Source organism: Phocoena sinus, chromosome 3 (genome assembly GCF_008692025.1).
Source record: "Phocoena sinus isolate mPhoSin1 chromosome 3, mPhoSin1.pri, whole genome shotgun sequence".
In the NCBI taxonomy this organism is placed as follows: domain Eukaryota; kingdom Metazoa; phylum Chordata; class Mammalia; order Artiodactyla; family Phocoenidae; genus Phocoena; species Phocoena sinus.
This window is the reverse complement of record NC_045765.1, coordinates 15,739,941-15,753,557: the sequence shown is the minus strand read 5'-3', so window position 1 is coordinate 15,753,557 and position 13,617 is coordinate 15,739,941. Positions and strand designations below refer to the sequence as shown.

Genomic DNA, 13,617 nt, shown 5'->3' with positions numbered 1-13,617 from the left:
TTAGCCTTTCTTCCACCCACCCACCATCTGCCCATCTGTTGGTCATCCATCTACCCATCCAGCGACCATCCACCTACCCATCCATCCACCTGGCTGTTAAAACTTCTTTTCTGAAGAGCTGGAACCTATCTCTCCTTGGAATTTCTCACAACTCTGTCCTGCTCTGGGGAAAGCAGTTTTAGGGAGGGTGGGCTTGCTTTTCGGAAGCAACAGAAGCCATCAGGCATTTGGCCTCAGTGAAGGTAGTGCAGTTGACAGCAGGTAGCAGGCAGCAGGCATGCAGGAGCAAGGCGTGGAGCTGGGGCAGGAGACCTGGGCTCTGCTTCCCCCTGCCCTGTGTGTGTCCCTACATGATCCTTTCCCTGTCCCGGGCCTCAGGTGCCCCACCTTATCTGTGCACACAGGTTGAGGCCCCAGCCGCCCCTTCTGGGAAGCCACAAAAGCAGCAGGAGAAGCCAGCTTCAGTACCCCCACCACCAGGAGACCTGAGCGTTGGGGACTTGGGCGACCTATCCGTGGACAAGGCAGCAGTGAAGATCCAGGCTGCCTTCAAGGGTTATAAGGTCCGGAAGGAGATACAGCAGCAGGAGGGGCCTGTGTTCTGCCACACGTTTGGGGACACCGTGGCACAGGTGGGAGATGTCCTGCATCTGGAGTGTGTAGTGTCCAGCAAGACAGATGTGCGTGCCCACTGGCTGAAGGACGGTGTGCAGCTGACTGATGGCCGGCACCACCACATTGACCAGCTTGGGGATGGCACCTGCTCCCTGCTGGTCACTAGCCTGGGCCGGGCCGACGCTGGCCACTATACCTGTCAGGTGAGCAACAAGTTTGGCCGTGTGGCTCACAGTGCCTGTGTGGTGGTCAGTGGGATGGAGAGTGAGACCGAGAGTTCCTCCGGGAGTGAGCTGGATGACACCTTCCGCCGGGCCGCCCGGCGGCTGCACCGCCTGTTCCGCACCAAGGGCCCGGCAGAGGTTTCAGACGAGGAGATCTTCAGCGCTGACAAGGGCAAGGCAGAGCCCGAGGAGCCTGGGGACTGGCAGACATACCGCGAAGATGAACAGTCCATCTGCATCCGCTTCGAGACGCTTGCCGAGGCCCGCCGGGCAGTCACCTGCTTCCGGGACATGTTTGGCACGCTGGACAACAGAGTGGACATCAGCCTGTCAGAGCAGGGGCTGCGTGGGGTGGAGATGCGCATTGGCAAGGTGGCCCCCACCCCTGCAGCGCCTCCGGAGCCAGTACTGGCCACAGAGGCAGGTGAGTCTGCAAGCTGCCTGGGTCAGGGGTGAGGGGAGAGGAAGAGCGAAGGCAGCAGCGGTGACCAGGGTCAGCTGAAAACTCAAGGAGGTTTAGCTCAAGGGGCTTTAGCTTCTGGCTGTTCGCACATGCAGCCCACTGAGCTGGGAGGAGCCCTGACTCTGGGGTTAGACAGAGCTCAACTGAAATCCCCGCTCTGCCTGCCACTGATTAGCCTCTCGGAGCCTCAGAGTTCTGTTCTGTGAAATGGGTTCGGGAATACTGACACCCTAGAGTTTAGGGTTACTTTTTCCCCCGTGAGGGTTTCAGATATAATCTGTACAAGAGGCGGGGTTCCACATAGTCCAACATGAACCCCATTTCCCACTCTAGCAACTAAAGTTCATTAAAAAGTCATTTCACTGTTTACTTGCATCTCCCTAGGAACAACAAAGGGAGTATCCTTAATAACCCACAGCATCGTTCCTCCTCTTTAATTCTGAGCTGCTAGCGTGCTTCCAATCCCAGACAACCAACCTTGGTCTTCCCTTTACTTCCCCTTCTTCCCCGTTTCCTGTCTGCTATCTCTCTGGCCACATGGTAGCTTGGGAACCAGGCTAATGAAGAGAAGATTCTTCTAGAGCATGGGGAGGAGGGAAGAGCTCAGTTGGCAGAGACAGAATTCTGTTTAGCCGCCCATCCTGTGAGCGCTCATGTGAATGGGTGCCATGCAGATCACGCACATTGAACTGCTGGCAGCTGGGGCAACTTGGGGGAGCCTGAGGCTAACGTGTCTTATGCCCTGCCCGTCCCTCCCAGCCCCGGTGTTCCTGACTGAGCTACAGAATCAGGAGGTGCTGGATGGGTACCCCGTGAGCTTTGACTGTGTGGTGACAGGCCAGCCCGTGCCCAGTGTGCGCTGGTTCAAGGACGGGAGGGTGCTGGAGGAGAATGACCACTACATGATCAGTGAGGACCAGCAGGGCGGCCACCAGCTCATCATCACAGCTGTGGTGCCAGCAGACATGGGTGTCTACCGCTGCCTGGCTGAGAACAGCGTGGGTGTGTCCTCTACCAAAGCGGAGCTCCGCGTGGACCGTGAGTGCATGCTCGGGTTTGATGGGTCAGGGTGGGATCCTGGCTGGGAGAGGCAGTGCTGGAGACCATTGGCCTCAGGCCAGGCAGGATGTGGGGCTGGAATGTCTGTGGAGGATGGAGTGTTCTCTTGGAGCCCCCTTGAGAGGTGGCTGGGCTGGGGAGGAACCTGGAAAGGTTTGGAGGTACCCCATGGGCGCAGTGGGTGGTTAACGGCATGGTGGCACAATAAGAAATATATATTTGGTCTTTGTCCCTGATTCCTGGCGGGCCCTAGACAGCTTCAGTACAAATATATCCATCTGACTTCTGACAAAAATGCAAAAGCAAATGGAGTAAGGATAGAATCTCAGATTCAAGGATGGAATTTCAAATGATGCTGGAGTAATTTGAACACTCGTAGGCAAAAATATGAACTTTGACCTTATGTGAGAATTAACTCAAAATGGATTAAATACTTAAATGTAAAATATGAAGCTATAAAACTTTTAGAAAAAAGTAGGAGGAGATCCTCAGGACCTAGGGCTAGGAAAAGACTGCTTAGACTTGACCCATAAAAGGAAGAATTGGTAAACTGGACCTCCTCAGAGTTCAAACCTTTTGCTCTGAGAAAGACCAGGTGTTGAAGATGAAAAGCTATGGGCTGGGAGAAAATACCTGCAAATCACATATCTTATAAAGGACTAAAAATTATGTAAAGGAAAGCTCAAAATTAAACAGTAAATTTTTTTTAAAAATCCACTTAGAATAGGAGCAAAAGACCTTTCCATACATTTCAAGGGAGAGGACATACAGAAGGCAAATAAGCACACGGAAGATGTGCCTGTTTTTATTTCCATTTCCCTGATGGGATCGCCCATGCATTGCTGGTGAGAGTGTAAAGTGGTGCAGCCACTCTGAAAAACAGTTTGCAGTTGCTCACAAAACTATGTAGCTACTGTATGATCTAACAATTGCCTTTTTTGGTGTTTATCCCAGAGAAATAAAAACTCAAATTCATAATAAAACCGGTGCCCAAATACTCATAGCAACTTTATGCCCAATAGCCAAAAACTGGTAATGACCCAACTGTCAAACTGTGGTATGGCTATTCTATGGAATACTACTTGGCAAGGAAAAGGAACAAATTATTAACACGTGCAACAATTATGATAAAATTTCATTTTATTGCATAAAGCTAAACAAACACACATATACTCAGTGGAGTTCGTGTGAAACTTGTGAAATCTGAACAAGATCGAGGGATCATAGCAATGTCACCTTTTATAGCTCTGAGACAAGTTAACATCGCTGGAAACTGGGTGAAGAGTAAATGGGATCTCTGTATTATCTCTTAGAACAGCATGAGAATCTATAATTCTCTCAACAAAAAGGAAAATAAAACTATTAAATATAACAAGTCTAGTATCTTAAATAAGACGAGATTTTCTATATTTACCTAAGTAGTTCCATTTCCAAGCTCTTTATTTTGCTGTGTAGGTCTAGATTTCTATCTCGTAACACTTTCTTTCTGCCTGAAGGACATCTTTTAGCAATTTTTGTAGTGTGGGTATATCTGAAAAATGTCTTTATTTTGCTTTTCTTTAGGATATTTTTGCTAGGACAGTTTTTTCCTTCCATACTTTAAAGATGTTGCTCCACCATCTATTAGCTTGCATTCTTTCCAATGAGAGATATGATGTCGTTCTTATCTTCGTTTCTCTGTACATAACTTACCTTTTCTACTGGGATTTAAAAGTTTTTAGATATTTGCACACCATAACATTCACCATTTAAAAATATATAGTTCAGTGGTTTTTAATATATTCACAAGGTTATGCTACCATCTAACCCCAGAACATTTTCATCATCCCAGAAAGAAACCCCATACCTATTGACTGTCACTCCCCATTCCCCCTCCCCCAGCCCCTGGCAACCACTAATCTGTTTTCTGTCTGTGTGGGTTTGCCTATTCTGAATTTTCCATGTAAATGGAATTATACAATATGTGGCTTTTTATGTCTCGTTTCTATTACTGAGCTTGCTTTTTTTTTGTTTTTTTTTTTGCGATACGCGGGCCTCTCACTGTTGCGGCCTCTCCCATTGCAGAGCACAGGCTCCGGATGTGCAGGCTCAGCGGCCGTGGGTCACGGGCCTAGCCGCTCCACGGCATGTGGGATCTTCCCAGACCAGGGCACGAACCCGTGTCCCCTGCATCGGCAGGCGGACTCTCAACCACTGCGCCAGCAGGGAAGCCCTACTGAGCTTGTTTCCAAGGTCTATCCATGTAATAAATATCAGTGCTCCATTCCTTTTTATGGCTGAAAAATATTTCACTGTATATGGATGATTTATCCATTCATTGGATGATGTTTATCCATTGGTTTATGGCTACTATGAATAATGCTGCTATGAACATTCATGTGCAAGTTTTTGTGTGGACATATGTTTTCGTTTCTCTTGGATCTATACCTAGGAGTGGAATTGCTGGGTCAGGTGGTAAACTCTATGTTTAACTTTTAGAAGAACTGACAAACTCTTTTACACAGCAGCTGCACCATTTTACATTTCTGCCGGCAGTGTACAAAGGTTCCAATTTCCCTACATCTTTGCCAGCACTCGTTTTTGTTCATCTTTTCAATTATAGCCGTCCTAATGGATGTGAAGTGGTGTCTCATTGTGGTTTTGATTTGCATTTCCCTACTGACTAATGATATTGAGCATCTTTTCATGTGCTTATTGGCCATTTGTGTATCTTTTTTTGGAGAAATCCTTTGTCCATTTTAAAATTAGATTCTTTGTTTTTTAAATTTTGAGTTGTAAGAGTTTTTTGTATATTCTGGGTACTATCGATAGATCCTTATCAGGTATGTGATTTTCTTTTTCTTTTCTTTTTTTTTTGTAACAGATCTTTATTGGAGTATAATTGCTTCACAATGCTGTGTTAGTTTATGTTGTACAACAAAGTGAATCAGCCACATGCATACACATGTCCCCATATCCCCTCCCTCTTGAGCCTCCCTCCCACCCTCCCTATCCCACCCCTCTAGGTCATTGCAAAGCACCGAGCTGATCTCCCTGTGCTATGCTGCTGCTTCCCACTAGCTATCTATTTTACATTTGGTAGTGTACATATATCGATGCTACTCTCACTTTGCCCCAGCTTCCCCCGCCCCACTCCATGTCCTCATGTCCATTCTCTATGTCTACATCTTTATTCCTGTCCTGCCACTAGGTTCATCAGTACCATTATTTTCTTTTTTAGATTCCGTATATGTGTTAGCATACGGTATTTGTTTTTCTCTCTCTGACTTACTTCACTCTGTAAGACAGACTCTAGGTCCATCCACTTCACTACAAATAATTCAATTTCGTTTCTTTTTATGGCTGAGTACTATTCCATTGTATATATGTGCCACATCTTCTTTATCCATTCATCTGTCGATGGACATTTAGGTTGTTTCCATGTCCTGGCTACTGTAAATAGTGCTGCAGTGAACATTGTGGTACATGTCTCTTTTTGAATTATGGTTTTCTCAGGGTATATGCCCAGTAGTGGGATTGCTGGGTCATACAGTAGCTCTATTTTTAGTTTTTTAAGGAACCTCCCTACTGTTCTCCATAGTGGTTGTATCAATTTACATTCCCACCAACAGTGCAGGAGGGTTCCTTTTTCACCACACCCTTTCCAGCATTTATTGTTTCTAGACTTTTTGGTAATTGCCATTCTGACTGGTGTGAGGTGATACCTCATTGTATTCTTGATTTGCATTTCTCTAATAATTAGTGATGTTGAGCATCTTTTCATGCCTCTTGGCCATCTGTATGTCTTCTTTGGTGAAATGTCTATTTAAGTCTTCCACCCATTTTTTAATTGAATTATTTGGTTTTTTGATATTGAACTCCATGAGCTGTTTGTATATTTTGGAGATTAATCCTTTGTCCATTGTTTCATTTGCAAATACTTTCTCCCATTCTGAGGGTTGTCTTCTCATCTTGTTTATGGTTTCCTTTGCTGTGCGAAAGCTTTTAAGTTTAATTAGGTCCCATTTGTTTATTTTTGTTTTTATTTCCATTACTCTAGGTGGGTCAAAAAAGATCTTGCTGTGGTTTATGTCAGAGAGTGTTTTCCCTATGTTTTCCTCTAAGAGTTTTATAGTGTCTGGTCTTACATTTAGATCTTTAATCCATTTTGAATTTTTTTTTTGTGTATGGTGTTAGGGAGTGTTCTAATTTCATTCTTTTACATGTAGCTGTCCAGTTTTCCCAGCACCACTTATTGAAGAGGCTGTCTTTTCTCATTGTATGTTCTTGCCTCCTTTATCGTAAATTAGGTGATCATATGTGTGTGGGTTTATCTCTGGGCTTTCTCTCCTGCACCATTGATCTATATTTCGGTTTTTGTGCCAGTACGATACTGCCTTAATTACTGTAGCTTTGTGGTATAGTTTGAAGTCAGGGACCCTGATTCCTCCAGCTCTGTTTTTCTTTCTCAAGATTGCTTTGGCTATTCGGGATCTTTTGTGTTTCCATACGAATTGTAAAATTTTTTGTTCTTATTCTATGAAGAATGCTATTGGTAGGTAGTTTGATAGGGATTGCATTGAATCTGTAGATTGCTTTGGGTAGTATTTTGACAATAGTGACAAATTTTGACGATATTGATTCTTCCAATCCAAGAACATGGTATATTTCTCCACCTGTTTATGTCATCTTTGATTTCTTTCATCAGTGTTTTATAGTTTTCTGAGAACAAGTCTTTTTCCTCCTTAGGTAGGTTTATTCCTAGGCATTTTATTCTTTTTGTTGTGATGGTAAGTGGGATTGTTTCCTTAATTTCTCTTTCTGATTTTTTGTTGTTATTGTATAGGAATGCCAGAGATTTCTGTGCATTAATTTTGTATCCTGCTACTTTACCAAATTTATTGATTAGTTCTAGTAGTTTTCTGGTGGCAGCTTTAGGATTCTCTATGTATAATATCATGCCATCTGCAGTGACAGTATTACTTTTTCTTTTCCAATTTGTATTCCTTTTATTTATTTTTCTTCTCTGATTGCTGTGGCTAGGACTTTCAAAACTATGTTGAATACGAGTGGCGAGAGTGGACATCCTTGTCTTTTTCCTGATCTTAGTGGAAATGCTTTCAGTTTTTCACCATTGAGTATAATGTTTGCTGTGGGTTTGTCATATATGGCCTTTATTATATTGAGGTAGGTTCCCTCTATGCCCATTTTCTGGAGAGTTTTTAATTATAAATAGGTGTGGGATTTTGTCGAAAGCTTTTTCTGCATCTATTGAGATGATCATATGGTATTTATTCCTTAATTTGTTAATATGGTGTATCACATTGATTTGCGTATATTGAAGAATCCTTGCATCCCTGGGATATATCCCACTTGATCATGGTGTATGATCCTTTTAATATGTTGTTGGATGCTGTTTGCTAGTATTTTGTTCAGGATTTTTGCATCTATGTTCATCAGTGATACTGGTCTATAATTTTCTTTTTTGTGATATCTTTTTCTGGTTTTGGTATCAGGGTGATGGTGGCTTTGTACAATGAATTTGGGAGTGTTCCTCCTTCTGCAATTTTTTGGAAGAGTTTGAGAAAGATCAGTGTTAACTCCTCTCTAAATGTATGATAGAATTCGCCTGTGAAGCCATCTGGTCCTGGGCTTTTGTTTGTCAGAAGATTTTTAATCACAGTTTCAATTTCATTACTTGTGATAGGTCTGTTTATATTTTCTAATTCTTCCTGGTTCAGTCATGGAAAATTGTACCTTTCCAAGAATTTGTCCATTTCTTCTTGGTTGTCCATTTTATTGGCATATAGTTGTTTGTAATAGTCTCCTATAATCCTTTGTATTTCTGCGGTGTCAGTTGTGATTTCTCTTTTTTCATTTCTAATTTTATTGATTTGTGTTCTCTCCCTTTTCTTCTTGATGAGTCTGGCTAAGGGTTTATCAATTTTGTTTATCTTCTCAAAGAACCAGCTTTTAGTTTTATTGATCTTTGCTATTGTTTTCTTCATTTCTATTTCATTTACTTCTTTTTTTTTTTTTTTTTTTTTTTTGCGGTACGCGGGCCTCTCACTGCTGTGGCCTCTCCCGTTGCGGAGCACAGGCTCCGGACGCGCAGGCTCAGCGGCCATGGCTCACAGGCTCAACCGCTCCATGGCATGTGGGATCTTCCCAGACCGGGGCACGAACCCGCGTCCCCTGCATCGGCAGGCAGACTCCCAACCACTGCGCCACCAGGGAAGCCCTATTTCATTTACTTCTGCTCTGATCTTTGTGATTTCTTTCCTTCTACTGACTTTGGGTTTTCTTTGTTCTTCCTTCTCTAGTTGCTTTAGGTTAGGGTTAGATTGTTTATTCGAGATTTTTCTTGTTTCTTGAGGTGAGATTGAATTGCCATAAACTTCCCTCTTAGAACTGCTTTTGCTGTGTCCCATAAGTTTTGGGTGGTTGTATTTTTGTTGCCATTTGTTTCTGTGTGTTTTTTAATTTCTTCTTTGATTTCTTCAGTGATCTCTTGGTTATTTAGTAGTGCACTGTTTAGCCTCCATGTATTTGTGGTTTTTACAATTTTTTCCTGTAATTGATTTTCAATCTCATAACATTGTGGTCAGAAAAGATGCTTGATATGATTTCAATTTTCTTAAATTTTCCAAGGCTTGATTTATGACCCAAGATGTGATCTAGCCTGGAGAATGTTCCATGTGCCCTTGAGAAGAAAATGTATTCTGCTACTTTTGGGTGGAATGTTCTATAAATATCAATTAAATCTATCTGGTCTGCTGTGTCAGTTAAAGCTTGTGTTTCCTTATTTATTTTCTGTTTGGATGATCTGTCCATTGGTGTAAGTGAGGTGTTAAACTCCCCTACTAAAACTGTGTTACTGTCGATTTCTCCTTCCATGGTTGTTAGTATTTGCCTTATGTATGGAGGTGCTCCTATGTTGGGTGCATAAACATTTACAACTGTTATATCATCTTCTTGGATTGATCCCTTGATCATTATGTAGTGTCCTTCCTTATCTCTTATAACAGTCTTTATTTTAAAGTCTATTTTATCTGATATGAGTATTGCTACTCCAGCTTTCTTTTGATTTACATTTGCATGGAATATCTATTTTGATCCCTTCACTTTCAGTCTGTATGTGTCCCTAGGTCTGAAGTGGATCTCTTATAGACAGCATATATATGGGTCTTGTTTTTGTATCTGTTCAGCCAGTCTGTGTCTTTTGGTTGGGCCATATAATCCATTTACATTCAAGGTTATTATCCATATGTATGTTCCTATTACCATTTTCTTAATTGTTTTGGGTTTGTTTTTTTAGCTTTTGTTGTAAAGCTGAATTCTTTTAGCTTTTGCTTGTCTGAAAAGCTTTTGATTTCTCTGTTGAATCTGAATGAGATCCTTGATGGGTAGAGTAATCTTGGTTGTAGGTTTTTCTCTTTCATCACTTTAAGTATATCCTGCCACTGCCTTCTGGCCTGTAGGGTTTCTGCTGAAAAATCTGCTGTTAACCTTATGGGGATTCCTTTGTATGTTATTTTTTGTTTTTCCCTTTTAATATTTTTTCTTTGAATTTAATTGTTAGTTTGATTAATATATGTCTTGGTGTGTTTCTCCTAGAGTTTATCCTGTATGGGACTCTCTGTGCTTCCTGGACTTGGGTGACTATTTCCTTTCCCATGTTAGGGTAGTTTTCCACTATAATCTCTTCAAATATTTTCTCAGACCCCTTCTTTTTCTCTTCTTCTTCTGGGACCCCTATATTCGAATGTTGGTGCATTTAGTGTTGTCCCAGAAGTCTCTGAGATTGTCTTCAATTCTTTTCATTCTTTTTTCTTTATTCTGCTCCTTGGCAGTTATTTCCACCATTCTGTCATCCAGCTCACTTATTCGTTCTTCTGCCTCAGTTATTCTGTTATTGATTCCTTCTAGTGTATTTTTCATTTCAGTTATTTTGTTGTTCATCTGTTTGTTTGTTCTTTAGTTCTTGTAGATCTTTGTTAAACATTTCTTGTATGTTCTCAATCCGTGGCTCCATTCTATTTCCGAGATCCTGGATCATCTTTACTATCATTACTCTGAATTCTTTTTCAGGTAGATTCCCTATTTCCTCTTCATTTATTTGGTCTTGGAGGTTTTTACCTTGCCCCTTCATCCATGACATATTTTTCTTGCTATCTCTCTTTTTTTTTTTATGAGTGGGATTGTGTTCCTGTCTTACTGGTTTTTTGGCCTCAGGCTTCCAACAGTCTATAGGCTGTTGGGTAGAGCTGGGTCTTGGTGCTGAGAGGAGGACCTCCAGGAGACCTCACTCTGATGCATATTCCCTGGGGTCTGAGTTCCTCTGTTAGTCGAGTGGTTCGGACTCAGACCTCCCACCACAGGAGCTTCAGCCCAACCCCCAGCTTGTGAACCCAAGATCCTGCAAGCCACACAGGACAGCAAAAAAAAAAAAAAAAAGAACAATAATAAAGTAAAAAATAAAATTAGATTAGGAAACTAACAGATATGTTAGAAAAAATATAAAAATAAAAATATAGATGAAACAATAACTGGAAGGTAAAACAGAATCACAGTAGTAAAAAAGAGGAGGAGAAAAAAGCCTTGGCTATGGAGGGCAGGGCCTAAGCAGGGTCGAGGTTTAGGCAGTGGGTGGGGCCTATGCCTAGGACCCAGAAGGCTGGAAAAGGCCCTGGGGGTTGTGGTGCGTGGGGCTTAGGCTCAACAGAACAGAAGGGGCCCAGGCATGTCTCCCACCTCTGTTCTCAGAGGGTAGGGGACCCCACCTTGGAGCCCAGCAGGCTTCCTTGGTTCGAGTGGGTGGGGCAAATGCCCTCTGCTCCTTTCCTGCTCCTCCAGTCCCAGAGGGCCCCTCCCACCTTCCTCTCCTGATCTCCTAGGCCTCCCTCCTACATCCCCAGGACCAACCTGGCCTGGAGGGGACCTCTGAGGGCGTAGGACCTGGCCCGAGAGCTGGGCAGACTTCCCCAGCCGATTAGGCAGGGGAAAGACTGGGCCCGCTCCCCTCTGATCCAAGCCCCCACGGGTCCCTCCAGGCATGGGAACCCCTCCCCCCCCAGCCACCCCTCATGGGCACTGGCCCTGTCCAGCCTCCACTTCTCCTCCCCCTCAGTCCCCTCATGTCCTGCCGGTTTGCTTGGGGGTTCTTCCTGTCTCCTTGGGCATCGGGGTCCCCCACCAGCATCCAGCACATGCCCTAGTTGTCTCAGGTATATGATTTTCAAATCTTTTCTCCCATTCTGTGGGTTGTCTTGTCACTTTCTTGATTGTTCTTTGATGCACAAAAGTTTTAAATTTTGATGGAGTATAGTTTATCTACTTTTTCTTTGGTTTCTTGTGCTTTACTTGTCACGTCTAAGAAGCCACTGTCTAATCCAAAGTTATAAAGATTTACACTTATGCTTTCTTCTCTCATATTTAGTTAGGTCTTTGGTACATTTTGAGTTCATATTTGTATATGGTATGAGGTAAGGGCCCCAATTCATTTTTTTCCTGTGGAAATCCAGTTGTCCCGCCACTATTTGTTGAAAAGACTATTTTCCCTCATAAAATTGTTTTGGAACTCTTATCAGAAACGAATTTCTATTAAATGTATAGGTTTACTTCTGACTCGCAATTCTATTCCATTCATCCAGATGTCTGTCATTATGCCATTACCACACTGTTTTGAATATTGTAGCCGTGTATAATACTGTTTTGAAAATTTTAACTGTGAGTCTGCCAACTTGGTTCTTCTTCAAGATTTTTTGACCATCCTGAGTCTCTTGCATTTTCTTATGAATTTTAGGATCAGCTTGTCAATTTCTGCAAACATGATCTCTGGATACTTTTTAAGATTTTTTTTTTTGTCATTGGTTTTGAGTAATTTGATCATAGTCTTTGGTGCAATTGTCTTTATTTATGTTCCTTGTGCAGTTAATTGAGCTTCTTGGAATTTTGGGTCAATAGTTTTCATTAAGTTTGAAATTTGGGGGAGGCATTATTTCTTCAAATATTTTTTCTTTCCCCCTTCATTTGGGAACTTAAGTTACAAATAATCGAGCCACTTGAAGTTGTACTATAGCCTACTAATAATCCTTTTCCATTTTTATTAATAAAATTCTTCTTTCTCTATGCATTTCATTTTTCATAGTTTCTATGCTTTTATGTTCACTGTTCTTTTGTAGTATCTAATCTGCTATCAATCCCATCCATTGTATTGTTTATCTCTAGAAGTTCTACTTGAGTCTTTTTTATATGTTCTATATCTCATCTTAACTTTTCAAACACATGGGATACAATTCTAATACCTGTGCTAATGTCCTTATCTCCCAGTTCGAACATCTGTGTCAAATCTGACTTGGTTTTGACAATTGATTATTCTACACATTACAGGTTGTGTGTTTCCTGCCTCCTTGCATGTCGGACAGTCTTGGCTGAATGCCTGACAGTGTGAATTTAACCCTGCTGGGAGCTGGATATTTTGTGTTTCTGCAGGTCTTCTTGAGCAGTACAGTGTGTTACTTGGAAGCAGCTTGATCCTTTTGGGTCTGGCTTGTGTGATTTGTTATGTGGGGCCAAGGCAGTGCTCAGTCCAAAGCTGATCGTCTGCTGAAGTGAGAGTGTTCCTGAGTACTCAACCTGATGCCCTGTGAATTAAGAAAGTTTCTAATCTGACTGCAAACAGACATTATTCCAGCCCTTGTGCTCTTCTGGTGCTACTTCCTCTAGTCCTTTCAGATGGCTCTTTCCTGTGTGCATGTGCCAGTCAGTGCTCTGTGGCATCCTCGAGGGAGGGGGCCCTCTCTCTGTGCAGCTTTCTCTTCTCAGCTTTTCTGTTCCATGGGCACAGGCTGCCTTTGTCTCTCAGGACATCAGCTCTGTCTCCTCAACTCAGGGTCTGCCTGGCTCTGCCTCAGTTTCCTTTTCCCGTAAACTTAAGTCAGGAAGCTGGGGCAATTATAGGACTCACCATTGTTTCCTATCTCTAATACATCACTGTCCTTCATTCATCTTAACCATTCTGATGATTCTGTACCCAATTCCAATGTGTGGGTTTCTTTCTTTCCCACAAAAAGAAATTCTCTGAGACACCAGCCAAGTGTCCTACAGTTCAACTCAATTCTGACACCATCCACCTGGAAATAGCATCAGATCCCATAGGTTAAGGGCTCAGTCCCACAAGGCTGCCTCCACCACCACTTCAGATATCAACTGCAAGTCCAGGTTGTTACCTGTGCTTCTGGCCTACATGCTATAAATTAGAGGTTCCAATGACCC

The 13,617-nt window shown here is 42.6% G+C and overlaps 1 protein-coding gene across 2 annotated transcripts in view; it reads left to right on the top strand.

The window, feature by feature from the left end:
• Positions 1–13,617, top strand: part of OBSCN (obscurin, cytoskeletal calmodulin and titin-interacting RhoGEF) — a 161,248-nt gene that overhangs the window by 104,326 nt on the left and 43,305 nt on the right. For both annotated transcript variants that reach the window (XM_032626878.1, XM_032626879.1), the window contains exons 54-55: positions 405–1,263; positions 2,062–2,340. In XM_032626878.1, coding sequence (XP_032482769.1) covers positions 405–1,263; positions 2,062–2,340 — 1,138 coding nt within the window. The remainder of the gene's footprint in view (positions 1–404; positions 1,264–2,061; positions 2,341–13,617) is intronic.